Below are 15,413 nucleotides of genomic sequence, written 5' to 3' on the forward strand. Positions count from 1 at the left end.
TTTTATCAATTCAATAAGTATGTTTTTGTTTGGGTTTACTAACAAAAAGAACTACCTACTGCAAAGAGAACAAAAAAATATTGGTCCATAAACAAAAAATCTTCTTTAATAAGTTTTATAACGTTCTGACATCCTAAACATCAATATGAATGCATTCATAACAGAACCGGAAGGATTCGATGCTATCATGTACTATAGTCGTAAAACCATAACTTTTACTCGTAAAGAACCTCACAGACGGGAAATTAATCAGTTGTGTTGATTGATGAGAAATGAAACCCTATCGTTTATTATGTAAAACAGTACCGTTTCGGTTTACTCTGCAGTTTAGAGATTAACGCTGCAATGTTTATCCTTCAGTTTTAGTTTAGAGATTATTTATAGGAGGTAAAGCTAAGTGGCTAGCGCCGTATGTGATCGATCTGAATGAATGGCAGTTTAATTCGACTTATTAAACTTCTCAAACTGAATGGCATGTGTCAATCATAAACAGTATTAAACTTCTGCCGGGTGTTTTATTATTCATAGATTATGAAAAATCCTTCAATTTTTGAACTTGAAATTAGTAGGGGAGTTATTGAATTTTAACTTGAAGCGCAGAGGGAACTGACTCTGTTTCTGAAAACTTCGAACTTTTAATATTTATCCAGGTGCACCGTGGTCGATTAGTGACAAATTGGTCACAAGTTAACTGCGCTGTGGAACTGTTTTACGGTAACTGAGGGATATATTGACCAGTTTAAAGTTTTTTCATATATTTTTGACATGTTTGAAGAGTGATGTATTGTTTCGCAAGGAGGCTTTGTAAAATATAGTTTTTTTTAAATAATCATACGCACTCATGTTACGTTGTCACTGATAAATAATTGATATATTCTGTAGTAAGCTTATTCTCTGATTTTCCTAACCTGGAAACTGGGAAAGACGTGGTTTTTATTCAAAAACGATGGAACATTAAATAATGGAGAACTCTACGTTGACAATTAACTCACTATTATTGGTGGTCTGTGTGCTAGGAACTATAGCTCTGTTTTACAGCAGTAGGAAACCAATTTACAGGTAATAAATAATATATTATTATTTTATGCTCTCTTCTGCTCATCTACACATCCCGGTTGATTTTCAAATATTCTGGTTAGAGGTTCCTGATGAACCCAGTATTATAAAAGGGGTCAAAATGTGTTAATTTAAATGACATTCAACTATCGGCTTCGTAAATAGCGAAAGGGTTTTAAATTGAAATCAGAAAATAAATCAGAAACTTATTTTCCTTTAAAACAAGAGAACATTAAGTATATATGTTTTGTTTCATTTATTTAAATATTTGCCACTGGACGTTAAACAAACAACAATCATTTATTTAAATATTTGCCACTGGACGTTATACAAACAACAATCATTTATTTAAATACTTGCCACTGGACGTTAAACAAACAACAATCATTTATTTAAATACTTGCCACTGGACGTTAAACAAACAACAATCAATCATTTATTTAAAGATTGGATATTCAAAATCCTAATTTTAGTAAAGGAATGAATATATTTGTATTTGTTTTAAATGCAACATTAATTTTGTAATTCTATATTGCTGTTCATGTACTCTTGGACTATTATACTATTAGTATATACTAGTCCCAGATGAACTCAGGTACTGTAACAGTTCCGTTCCTCGATGGTGCTATGAAAGTGAAAATATGGATTTGATATGAGACCGAGAAGTGAATTTATAAGATATTTTTGTCACAAATTGAACAAAACAATAAAACTGTTTATTTTACATCCAAGTAGTTGTTACATGACCCATAAAACCATTGACATTTAATAATAACCTTCATGAAAATCGAAACCACATGTTCTTTTATTTCCCCCTTCTTAATCGCCTCGTTATCTGACAGAACGAATTTAGTTTGACACATGTCAAAAGAAGGATTTTTAAAATCTTAAACAAATATAAAAAGTAAACGGGCACTTGTCAACGAACTAAAATACAATAGTCTATGCATCGGTCTAGATTTAAACTACTTAATGTCAAATATAATGGCAGTTTAACAATGGAAGAACTGGATAATTAATTTAAACATTTACACAGTCAACAATTAATGTTTTTGTTGGCTACGAAGGTAGCTTCCTGATAAATCCATTTTATCATGTCATCTTCACTTGAGTCGGTTAGCACGCTTCCGACGTACATGTGGTGTCAATAATATTTACTGTATCCTTCTCTGACATTGATGAATATCAAGATTGTTATTTATGATATAGTTCATGATTTGGTGGTTTAATCATATTGTTTCTGTCCTCTTTGTTCGGATTACATATGCAACATGGTATTTTGTTTTTTTAGAATCGTTACACAGACCATTCTGATCAGATGCGTCGTGTCCTGCAAGCTGGAAAATCTAATTCATAATTACCTTATTAATAACATAAACATTTCCATTATACTTACCAAGAAACATTTGTACGAAAATATAATAACGGATAATTAATTATTTTTTCTGGGTGGCCTAGGCGCGAAATAAAAGATACAGGTGCTGTTCAAACCGTCCGAACACCTCTACAGTATTTTTCAATTGATTTCTGTAAACATGTGAGTAAGTGTTATGGCAAACGAATTTTTAGTCCCACACAATTGTAATGAATGCTTCATTTTATGGATTCTCAAGGCAAGGGACGGATCTAACCATTTTAAAAGGGGGGGTCCAAACCCAGTATAAAGGAGGGGAGTACAATTATATGTCCCCATATAAATGATTGTCAAAAAAGGGGGTTTCAACGTTCAGAACCCCCCTCGAAGTTTGGATCCTACACTACAAGGCTATAATTATGTGCATAGGATGGGGTTGCTTATTATTGTATAAACGATGCCTCGTGTAGATACAGTCACGATCTCTGTACGCGTTTTTTAACCTTTGTGTCAACTCTTGGAGGTGTCCGTTCTCTGCTAAACTGGCTAAATGTCTGTCCTTATATACAACTAACCCTAATTTTCTAGCGGCAGTCCAAATGTTCCCCTATTACAGGACCTATCTATTGAATGTATCATAAATTTGTTAATCTGTTTACGTCCTGGACATGTATGAAATATTTGCTACTGGACGTTAAGTAATATTTATCAATCAACACTATTGACATGAAATGGGACTTCAAAAAAATGCTGCTATAAACAATTCTATAGATTGGTCTCACTAGTACATGTAAAACCAGCATTTCTTGTTTATTCACCTTATAGAACATGTAAAGCCAGCATTTCATGTTTATTCACCTTGAATACGCTGTTTCATTGACGTTCATTCAACTTCTCAATTTTTGCATATTTATTGACTTTTGCTCTCGTACTTTGGGGATACAGTATAAATACGTGTATAAATAACCTACTATTATTTCTTCGGTTACTAGTTTGCGTTTCACTTTGGGAGGTAACCTCAAATATTGACCCGAATAATTGTTTATTTTTTATTTACAATAACATCAGATTCTGGTATTGCTGGGTTGCTGTCTCGTATCGAATATCTTCTTTTCATGTGATAAATTTTCATTATCAAGTTTTTACAAACGAATCGAAAAGTTTACATGAAATCGTGACTAATTAAAAATTTCTGACTCATTTTTCAACCTTCAATTTTCCTACAACATGTTAGAAAACATTGTTCCGTTATGGCTACATGTTAACACTGGTAGCTCCCCAGAGTTGCACTTGTCAAAAAAAATTATTAGATTTTTTTATTAAGATAATTTCACTATATTAGATTTGTCAATGTATAACATTATACAAGTCAACGGTGGAGGTATTATGTAGTTCTCCTTGAACGAGAAAGTTTTGATAAATATCTTTAATAAATAACTTCTGTTGCACAAGTTACTATGCATGCTATCGAAGTTTGTTATTTTTGTTCAATAAAACAGTTGGCATAATTTGTTTAAATATTAACCCTGTCAAAACTTCAGATTAATTTGATTTACTTCGGAATGATAAATCGAAACAATTTTACAAAATGTGAAAGCGTCATTTGTATTACTGATAGTGGTCGTGATGTTTTGTCGGTACAATCTGATCAGGCTTATTTTTTTTAAATTTATTAATAAAATTTAAAAAAATATTTGCCTGATATCGATCTCCTCAGAGACATATATTAACAGAGATTGGCAACTCCCTGAAATCTCGTTTAATAACGCGACCCGGAATGAGAATCTCACCAAGAATTACTCTATTTTTCTACAAATCGGGGACGAATTACCCCCTATAGCTAACAAAGCAAAACATTCAAAAAACTTATCTAAGATTATTTAATTTCTTTTTTTTTTAAACTTACTAGAAATCTTTGTTTTTATTTTTGTGTATATCTCTGGTCTCCTGTAATTCTCACACAGTGCAACTCAATTGACATACCACCCCATAAAATAGAACAGCATATAATTTAACACGAAGATGTATGCATGTCGCCTATGTAATTTCTAACGCGACGTTGTAAAGGTTCGGCAACTGTAAGTTCTGTTCTTCCGGTTCAGCACTGTGGAGTACGGAATTGACTTATTATTTATCAACTATTGGATATTCAACTGTTAAATATTCAAGAAGTGGCAATGAATCTAAATCACGTGTTTACATTTTTATATAATTTAAAACATGATAAACAAAGCTTGCTCTGAAAACGATAAAATATTCTATTTGAAAACGATCTACAGTTAGCTGCATAAGCTTAGGAAGACAAATTAAATTATAGCATAGATCAATTAGGAACTAAATTGTATATGGTCATTATGCCCCATTTATGGGCATTATGTGTTCTGGTCTGTGCGTCCGTTCGTTCATTCGTCCGGCCGTTCGTCCGTCTGTTCCGCTTCAGGTTAAAGTTTTTGATCGAGGTAGTTTTTGATTAAGTTTAAGTCCAATCAACTTGAAACTTAGTGCACATGTATGATATGATCTTTCTACTTTTCATGCCAAATTAGAGATTTTATCCAATTTTCACGGTCCACTAAACATAGAAAATGGTAGTGCTGATGGGGCATCTGTGTACATTCTTGTTTTTATCTTAAGACGTTCCAACCTTAATTTTAGTACAATTAAAGAATCTTGTAAAAATATTCATTTCTTTTTTTTTTGGTCAGTGCAAAAGCGATGGCTCTCGTAAATCTGAACCAATTTCAGCTCATCGTTTAAAAGAACGCAGAAATTGCCTGTTAAATTTTAATCATTAGAAAACTTTCGGTAGAGAAAATTTCAAAACGCAGACACGTTGGCGAATAACTTGTTGGTTTTTTAATTAATTTATTCGTTTGTTATTATTTGTTTCAAAACGTCTTAATTGTATCTGACATCAACATAGATGTAGTGTTTTTCTCTGGTAAATTACAGCAACACATGCAGATATGATAAATGTAGCATTTCTACTTGAATGGCATGTGACATATTATGCATGCAAGTGCCACAGCAGATTGTGACGTCAAGTGCATACTCCTTTGTCAAGAGAACATGAAGATAAGGGAGTTATTTACTAAGCATGCAACATTGATAAATTGGGTGTCAGTGAATTGTTGTAAGACATGGAAATGAAGGGTTTGTATGATGAATGGCAATAAGACAGCAGACGAACAACCCAAGTAATGAAAGTTATCTATTATATATGTATCTACAACTCTTTTACATGAAGTTACCTTATTTTTGTCAGAAAATTTAGGCAACTTGCACTTGAGCTAGCTTATATAAAGATATGTCTGACTGGTCCTTTTCAGACAGACCATTATCTTTGATTGCCAAATAAAAGTCAAATAGGTTATACGTGGAACTTGTTTTCTGATCCATCTTGCAATATAAAAAAGAAGATGTTGTATATAATCGTTAATGAGTCAACTCGTCACAAGAGACCATAAGACATAGAAATTAACAACTATAGGTCACTGTATGGCCTTCAAAATTGAGCAAAGCCCTTACCGCAAAGTCAGCTGTAAAAGGCTCCGAAATGACAAACGTATAAAAATCAAAAGATAATTAACGTCCTAACATATGTACAAAAAATGAACGAAAATCAAGTACGTTAACCGGCAACAAATGACAACCACTGAATTACAGGCTTCTGAATTAGGACAGACACATACAAAAAGAATGTAGCGGGGTTAATCATTTTATCGGGATCCCAATTCCCTCCCCTAACCTGGGACAGTGGTGTAACAGTACAGCATAATTACAAACTATAAAAACCAGTCAAGCCGTTTTCCGTTGTATGGTGTAATTTCCAATTGTGTTTATAAACAATGCATGTAAACGCACAGGAATTGTTCTCTTCATAGCGACTTGTGCTGTTAAATTACTTCCTCATCCAAAAACACTATAAAAAATACAAAACTTAGTAAAAAACGAAAACGACAAGTAGAAGTCTCAAAAAACACTATAAAAAATACAAAACTTAGTAAAAAACGAAAACGACAAGTAGAAGTCTAAAAAAAACACTATAAAAATACAAAACGTAGTAAAAAACGAAAACGACAAGTAGAAGTCTAAAAAAACACTATAAAAAATACAAAACTTAGTAAAAAACGAAAACGACAAGTAGAAGTCTAAAAAAACACTATAAAATTGAAATACAAAACGTAGTAAAAAAACGAAAACGACAAGTAGAAGTCTAAAAAAACACTATAAAAAATACAAAACTTAGTAAAAAAGGACAGAGTGAATATTTATCTACCACGTTCAAGTCTGCACTCAGCAGACAGAAATAAAAATATTATTAACAGTCACAGTGCCCAAATATTATGTTATTCATTGAGTATTTCAATAACTCCACGACAAGATTTATAACTTAACTACTTTGACGCAACATTATATAAAGGCAATCCTTTGAAACTTATTTCCATCTACAAAATTTAAGTCTCAATGAATTGCTTAATATAACCTTGCGTCAAATCAGTTTAGCGATATATTTTAAAGCTTAAATACTTTAATGAATCGATCAGGTTATGATATAATGAGATTTTCTGTTTGTGAATTTCGTGATTTCTTGTATTTAGCAAGAATTTAAATCATATAATTCAAAGTATTTAACATTGTTTAAAAGACCACACAGGTAATAAAAGTTAATTGTTCCAGATACCAGCGTTGTTTAATTAGCCGTTCAGTTTACACGTTCAATGCAAACATTTGTATTTTTTACGCAAGTTAACACGTTTGTTTGAAGCCATGCGTGATGCCATGCGTGATGCTACACTATCAGGAAATTGACGTATCGTGACCAAACATCGGTTGGACCTTGTCCTTTATTTAGTTTAAGAAAAATCATGAACAAAGGATTACACATACATTGTATGTCCGAGACTAAAGCTGTGTTTTTCAGTTTTTCGTCCGCCAGCCAGACTTTTTGACAATCCATCATAAAAAAATGTAAACATATAAAGTTTCCTTAAGGTACTTACAAATCGAATAAAACAAACTTATTTGATATTTCGTGTTTTAATGGTTACTTTTCAGTGTTTTTTAGATGTTGTATTTTGGGGGTTATTAGTGGAGTGTGATCTATATCCTATCATTATTTAAATATTTCTTTTCTAATTTTAATTCAATGATACTATTCAAACTATTGGTGATCTAGTTTACCCCCCCCCCCTTTTTCCCTTTCCCGACAAATGTACTTGTGTTGCAGACACATTTTTCATCGTTTCTGGTTAATCCATTTACGACTTGAATAGAATAAGATGGGGACGGAAGATTAAGAACTAACAACTATATCTTTTTATATGTCCTCTTGGTGTTGCTGTCGTTCGTTTGCCGTGTTATTGGTGCACACTCAACATTTCATTTTATGTATTTGGTATTTAAATTGCAATAGGAAACAGATTGAAATATTATATATGCATTTTTTATTGAGTTTAGCCATTCCAATTGATATTATATAGTGTGTCTCTCTATGTTGTGATGTTACACTATTGTTTCAGATAAGGGAGAAGGTTTGGTACCATTAACACGTTTAATACTGATGCAGTTGTTTGCATATTTCATAAGTCAGGAATGTGATGTTCAGTAATTGTCGTTTGTTGATGTGGTTCATAAGTGTTTCCCGTTTCTCATTTTTATATAGATTAGACCGTTGGTTTTCCCGTTTGAATGGTTTTACACTTTTAATCTTTGGGGGCCTTTTATAGCTTGGTGTTCGGAGTGAGGGGCTCAGCCAAGGCTTCGTGTTAAATGCCGTACAACAATGACCTATAATGGTTTACATGTACTTTTATAAATTGTTATATTTATGTCTATAACCTTCATCAGATTATCATTATTTGTAGTAAGAATCCTTCTTTTCAATAAATTGTCTGCCCGTCTCCCCCATTATCTTCAATTAATGGCCAACGTTATTTACATAGCTTACTTTTTTCTCATGTACATGTAACTTAGGCATAACAAGGTTTCTTAAATGAATAAACTCGTCATAGAAACCAGGATCGAAATATTGTATGTGCACCAGACGCGCGTTTCATCTACGAAAGACTCATCAGTGACGCGCTCGAATCAAAAAAAGTTTATAAAAGGCCAAATAAAGTACGAAGTTGAAGAGCATAGATGACCAAAAAAAAAATCCTAAATATTTTGCCAAATATAACTAAAGTAACTTAAGAAAAGTCTTAGTATTTCACAAATTCAAAGTTTCATCAACAGTTAATTAACAATTGTGACCATATCCATGATTAATAAGCTTCTGTAGCAACATTTCTCAAATCGAAAGAGTACATAGAATATTATAAGTTATCTACGTTCATATCCGTAGATATGGATATTTTAACACCCTGAAGTACCCAAGTACACCATGAGGCGTAACGAATTTATCCCCGGTCTTAGTCCGAATCTGGCGAGTTTTACGGAAATTCGGGTACAAAGTGTAACGTGAAAACAACGTTATTTTTCATTATCTAAAAAAGGTTAATTGAAATTTCGAAATTTTACATATTTTTTACGGGGTGTAGGATACTACCTTTGGTGTACTACCTTTGGTAGAACCCTACAGGTAGTCAAATATAAGACGTTTTTAATACGGATACAGAGAAAATGGATTGAGTCAAATTTGGCGCTCAATATTGTGAGAGTTACGTCATAGATGGTGTGACGTCAACGTGGGTCATTTGCATAGCAAGGTCAGCAGTCCCATTCCTTAAAAATGTGACAGTCAAGTGATGCATTTAATGAAATGAGTGTAAATTATCCGGCGGCATAATAGGACAAAATCGTTAATGAATTAAATATTTAGTCACAAACATCAGTGATAATCTACAGAATTCAATATTTCACAAGGAGCAATTATGGAACTAAGGAAAACTTGCGTGAGGTTCCTCGGGATAATGGTTAGCAACGTCCGGGGATATGGGTTAGCAACACCCAGGGGCTATGGGTTTTGTAACGACGTGCGTTAACCAATCAAAATCCTAGATATATATACTAAGCCGGGGATAAAATAAGATGTCTCTCCCAGACACAATCAAATGTTCCTCGAGATCTGTAGCTAGCAGACTTCTCACTCAGCTATCGGTAACTGGTTATGACCTCTCTAACCCTAAAACCTCTCCATCTTAGCAGGCCTATTAAGATATGACAAGTGCGTAGACGATCTAAAAGTATCATCCTACCAGCTCTATTTCTCAAACCACAGAAAAGTTATCGTGTAGCTCCCCCTATACCCTCACCTGTCAGTTACTGGTTAGGATCTTGTCAATGTCAGTATGGCAGGAGTTATATAAACAAGCGTCTGAATGATTGGCACGAGTCACTCGGTGCGTTTAATTAACATGCTCGATGCTGTTTTTGTGTGCAGAAATTAAAAATAATGGGACAGTTTTGTACATCACAGTTCTTATTAACGATATTTATTGAAATTTTGAATGATTTAATAAATTTTTATCAGGTTTCTGATGGTTCATTGTCCCGCTGACAGATTTTAATCTTAAACAAATTATTAAATAATTTTACAGTTAAAAAGGTTTAATACGAACTTAAAAAACATAATTGTCACACTAAGTTGACTTCAATTGAGCAATGAAATGTGTTTTGAGTTCGTTGAATGAGAAATGAAACACTGATCGATTGTAAAAGGTAATGTAATTATAAGATAAAGTTTGGATGGAATGTTCGCTTAAAAAGATCAGTATATATATCGTATTAAAGTATTGTTCAACATTTTTTGGACAATCAAAAATTAGGGCGAATCAGTGGACACATTTTAACATAGGTGCTGCGGTACAAATATTTGTAACACAAAGGAGTTTAATAATTTGCTTTACGGTATGGGTTTTGACCAGTGTTGAGCGAAGGCCGTACATTGACCTATAGTTGATAACCTCTACATCATTGGGTCTCGGTTTGAGAGTTGTCTCATTTGTAATTACACCAAAACATCTTATTTTTTTTTCGGAGTGTCTATTCGTCCGGCTAGCCGGACGAATAGTTAAAAATCTCTATTCGTCCGGCCATCCGTCTGCAGATGCGCAAACCTTCGATATCAATAAAAGTGTCATGTGACGCGGAAAGTGTCCCGGATGAGGTGTCGGATAACACACGCGGTGTCGGATAACACACGCGCGTATGCAATGGACGTTTTGAGAATTGGAGATCGTGATTTATATTTAGAGATGTCATAGAGAAAACCAGAGAGAATGTGATTGCTTTAAACAAATGTCTATAGGAGTGATTCCAGAACAATAGCGTATACATGTTAACTGTGAGGAATAAGCCTGAAATCAAAGTGAAATTGATGAATTACCCCCATTTACCTTATGGACGCATTCGGAAAAAAGTACTATATCAAACTTGCTTGGATGCATTATTTTCAGTTATACTACAACGGAGATATATGAGCATACTGATATGCCTGGACTGGGAATAAGACACCAGGGTTGGGGGGGGGGGGGTCACCCCTTTTTTCTGTTGTATCTAATACACATTTTTTTCTAAAAAAATCTTATCGAAAACACAATCCTACTTTTGGGGACAGGTTACACGTGCCTGACCTTTTCTCTAATTTCCTATGAAATAAAAATCGCCTAACAATTTAAATGAAGGATCGTGCATAATCATATGAGGACCTTACTTTAACCAAACTTCACAGAAACAATAAATTCAGGATTTTTTGGATTCAAAGATGAAGCCAATAATGATTGGCTCGACTATTTGCTTTACAGGAAATTCATAGGCAGAAGAACAAAAAAGAGAATCATTTCTGCCCTCCCTAACCCAAGTTCCTTTAGAATATTAGAACAAAAAAATCTGAATCAAATGTATAGTTTTTTTTTATTATTAGAATGAGATCTTTTTCATAAAATGATGTTAGCTAATATATTTTGAAACAACTCGTGCTTTATTTAAAACCTTCAAAACACGATGTTATATCTTCATCATTATATTTTTGGCCGGACAAATAGCGAAAACCCGTACAAATGCTATTTGTCCGGCTTGCCGGATGAATAGACATTTTTGACTATTTGTCCGGCTAGCCGGACGAATAGCCACTGCCTTTTTTTTTCTCTACTAGACCATCTTCGAATTGGTGAAAAAAGAACTTTTTGACGAACAGCAGATTGCATCGGTTTTCCATGGAATATCTGCTAGTACGCATACTCCTTTAAGTTTTCGGGAGTTAGTGTCTTTCCGATCTTAATCAATATTATTTAATGGGAATGTTTGATGTAGGCATTATGTCCAGTGGAAAGTATTTCATGGAAGCTCTCGACGATAAATAGTGCGCCAAATCTGTATTATTTTACTTCTGATTAAGATTATATGATCTTAATGAAAAGATGAATACTTTACATTCCTAATAAAAATTGATTTCAAGCGTTTTAAAATTAGTCTATTTAAACATGATTTTTAAAATTTTCCTTTCAAAATAATTGTAGAAAGTTTTTTTGTGTTCAATATTCCTGTCTTCAACCCACAGAGTGCATAAAACATCAATAGAAAAACGACATTTGTATGATTTTGAAGATACAAAATAAACCCCGTAGATTGTGTAGGTCGTTGGTAAAAAAAAAATCCGCGTGCGTCTCATTGACATAACACTTACTCGTTTTGTTGAATGTTGCCTTTTTAAATATGGTCGGGTTGTTGTCTCTTTGGCACATTCCCCATTTCCATTCTCAATTTTATTTTTAAAATTTTTAACTGGGCCTGACTGACTAGTACCGCTTGTTATTAAATATTTAATTGATTTCGAACTTTAGTGTTTTGTACTGAAGCGTATAAGCGCCTCACAACTTTTTTTTTATATTTCTTCCTATGTTTGAGTTATAACGCAAACCTTTGCGATACAGCGCAAACCTTTGCGTTATAACGCAAACATTTGCGTAATAAAGCAAACATTTGTTTTATCTTATTCCTTATTTAAGATTCAAAGGAAACAGCAGTTATTGATAGAGGAGGCTGTATATATATTAAAATTTATCACCTTTGTAGTCATTGCAAAGTAAAATGCTTGAATAATTAAATCATATCATTGACTAATAATGAGCAGAATAATATAAGAAGATGTGGTATGAGTGCCAATAAGAAAACTCTCCATCTAAGTCACTATTCGTAAAAGTAAACTATTATAGGCCAATGTACGGTCTTCAACACGGAGCATTGGATCACACTGAACAGCAAACTATAAAGGCCCCCTAAACGCTATCTATGTTACTACTAGTATAGATATTACAAAGAAAATTGAGTAAATTGAGGTTATACCGAAGAAAAAAGATCAACCCTGCTAATATATATTATAGCTATAACCGAATATAAATATACTTCCAAAGTAAGCCTGCGTTTGAGAACTGTGTAAAGTTGGTGAGATTCAAACAAGCTACCCTTTGGCAATAAATGTATAGAATGAATATGCTTTATTAATAAAATTATGTTCTCTCCATTCAAATTGATATCCAATCATCTTAAATATACTTCACTATATTGAAATGAAAATTCAATAACTTTCTATTAAAGAATACTTTATCATTTCTGAGATTTAAAAAAGGTTTGCGTGTTATATCGCAAAGTTTTGCGTTCGAATGGTTTGGAAACAACTGGATAGTCGCCTTGTACCTTTGAATGTCTTTCATTTAAAAATATGTTCGAACAACATTTACGTATCAAAATATATATGTTTGGGTAAGGCATTCAGAGTGACATATCTAAATGACAATGACATTATCTCATAGTCAGACAATGCTGGCAGTTTTGAAGTTTTGCAACCATATATGATAAACTTGTGTCTTAGGATATTTTTTTTTATAAAACTATACCAATGATTCGATGAGGCCAAACATTATTATTTCTAAATCCTTCTCTTTTAAAATTACTAAGTATATCCAATCTCTGAAAATGACTTCCTTAGTAAATTGTTATTAATTTTATTTCATTGATACAGTTATCTTCTATTATTGCTATTGTTTATGAACCGACGGAATATTTATTAATCTATATATTTTTATTTCAGAGGTTCCTCTCATCCAAGGAATATCTCAAGATTCAATGACGAACAACACAATACAGCAACTTTAGATGGTATAATGACTAAAATAACACCATGGGTACGTCACAAAAACATGCATCAGAACTATTTCATGAGCGGAAGAGTTTATTCAGACAAACCACTTGCAGATTCAAGTTTAGTATTCATTCATCATCCTAGAACCGGTGGTTCAAATATGATAAAATGTTTAAATAATATTTCAAATGCATACGATTTGCCAATGTCGCCATTAATGTCAAGCGAAAACAGAGCACTATGGGATTCCGGAAATAAATTAACAAATAAGTACAAAGACCGAATAAAGATTCACAGAGGAAAATTCACTTTCGGAATGTGTGAAAATCTCAACCAAATGTGTTCATATGTGATATTTTTAAGAGACCCCCTAGAGAGACTTATATCTAGTCATAACCATTGTCAGACATTTCCGGAAGACGAAATTTGTGGTTCGTCTGATCCTCGTGATATGTCTTTACGGAGCTGGATTCTAAGCCAGGGAAACGTGTTATTGAAACAGTTACTTTTCTCACCGCATATATGCAATGATGAGTATTTAAAAAACTTTAATATTTCGTCAACTATGAATAGCAAGAAACTCTCATGTTGGACTAAAAATAATTTAATTTTAGACAAATTAATAGTTAATTTCAAGGATAACATAACACAGTACATTGTGAATAATTTACATAAAATGATCTCATTCATTGGACTAAGTGAAGAACTTGACTTGTCACTGCGCATGCTTGAAAAGTCTTTCAAATTACCATTTACGAACTGTGACTTCAAAAGTCCATCACAAGCTCATCGTAATGACGAAATTCAAACAAACAGAGCTTTAAATACAAATAGTTTCCACCAAAATGAGGAGGACATTGAAGATGAAAGTGAAGATTTCGTGAATTTCAAAGACGATTTGTACATTCAAGAAGCCTTATCCGCTGACTATGCTATTTATCATGAGGCCAAACGCATTTTCCATATACAAAAACAAATGTTATTAAATTCTGTTCGATAAAACAAATCTTTTTAATTTTCTTTTCCCTAGAGCATAATATTGGTACTATTGGTCCAGTTAATTCATGTAGAATGTACGATTTGTGCATTGATCTGTATTGAACTTCAAGAGACTGCGTGAAGAATTATGATTCCGACTATTATAATTTAAAACATCTTTGGTTTTATTTTAAATAACAGAACACATAGACCAAAAATTCATAACATTACAACTTTTCATAAATCAACGAAAGAACTCTAACATCAAAAAAAGAAAAAAAAAACGTTATTAATTTCAGGCGTCAAAAGCGCTTTTCTGGATTTACCTTTATCCGGTACGCTCTAACACGAATATTTGAAAGCAGAGAATGTAAAAGAACCGACACAGCCGGGAAGCCAGTGACGCAGGAGAGTTCCTCTAGACGTTTTTGATCACGTGATTTAGACGTAAACAAAATGACGTTTTTGATCTGCAAAATCGGGAATGAATTTTCCGTTTTTGCTCTTTATGTGTCGATGCCATGTTGGTATTCAAGCATCATAATGTTTACTTGGAACATTGTTTATCTCCGTTTTAAGCGATTCCGCTCAGAATTCACAATGTGACGTAAAAATGATGTCCTGACAAAAGTTGAATCAGTATTTTCCGGCGTTGACACCCTAGAAAATAGTAATTTATTCCCTTAAATCGTGATATGCTGGTCGTATTTCATTTATTTTCAGTAGAAAAATTATTACAGATTGTGTTTATGTTAATAAAAGAAGGATATTTGTTCAGGGATGAAAATGTGTCAGTTATCAGTGCCAGTCCTAAAGTCAGAATTTGACTCGAAGCGGTAGGAATCCCGGTCTTCGTAACACCTCTGGACTTTACCTAATACTCACGAGAAAAATACGTTTCCCTGATGATGCCCGAAATGAAAGAATATTATTCCTGTTTCT

General features: G+C 33.2%; 1 protein-coding gene across 1 annotated transcript; it reads left to right on the forward strand.

Annotated features, from left to right (window-relative positions):
• The first annotated feature begins 823 nt into the window (after positions 1-823).
• On the forward strand, positions 824-14,499 carry LOC143055662 (uncharacterized). The gene is made up of 2 exons (XM_076228826.1): positions 824-1,059; positions 13,443-14,499. Exons 1-2 carry the CDS (start codon positions 962-964, stop codon positions 14,491-14,493), a joined length of 1,149 nt encoding a protein of 382 aa, XP_076084941.1. The 5' UTR covers positions 824-961; the 3' UTR covers positions 14,494-14,499.
• The last annotated feature ends 914 nt before the right edge of the window (positions 14,500-15,413 follow it).

This window comes from Mytilus galloprovincialis, chromosome 12 (genome assembly GCF_965363235.1).
Source record: "Mytilus galloprovincialis chromosome 12, xbMytGall1.hap1.1, whole genome shotgun sequence".
Classification (NCBI taxonomy): Eukaryota; Metazoa; Mollusca; class Bivalvia; order Mytilida; family Mytilidae; genus Mytilus; species Mytilus galloprovincialis.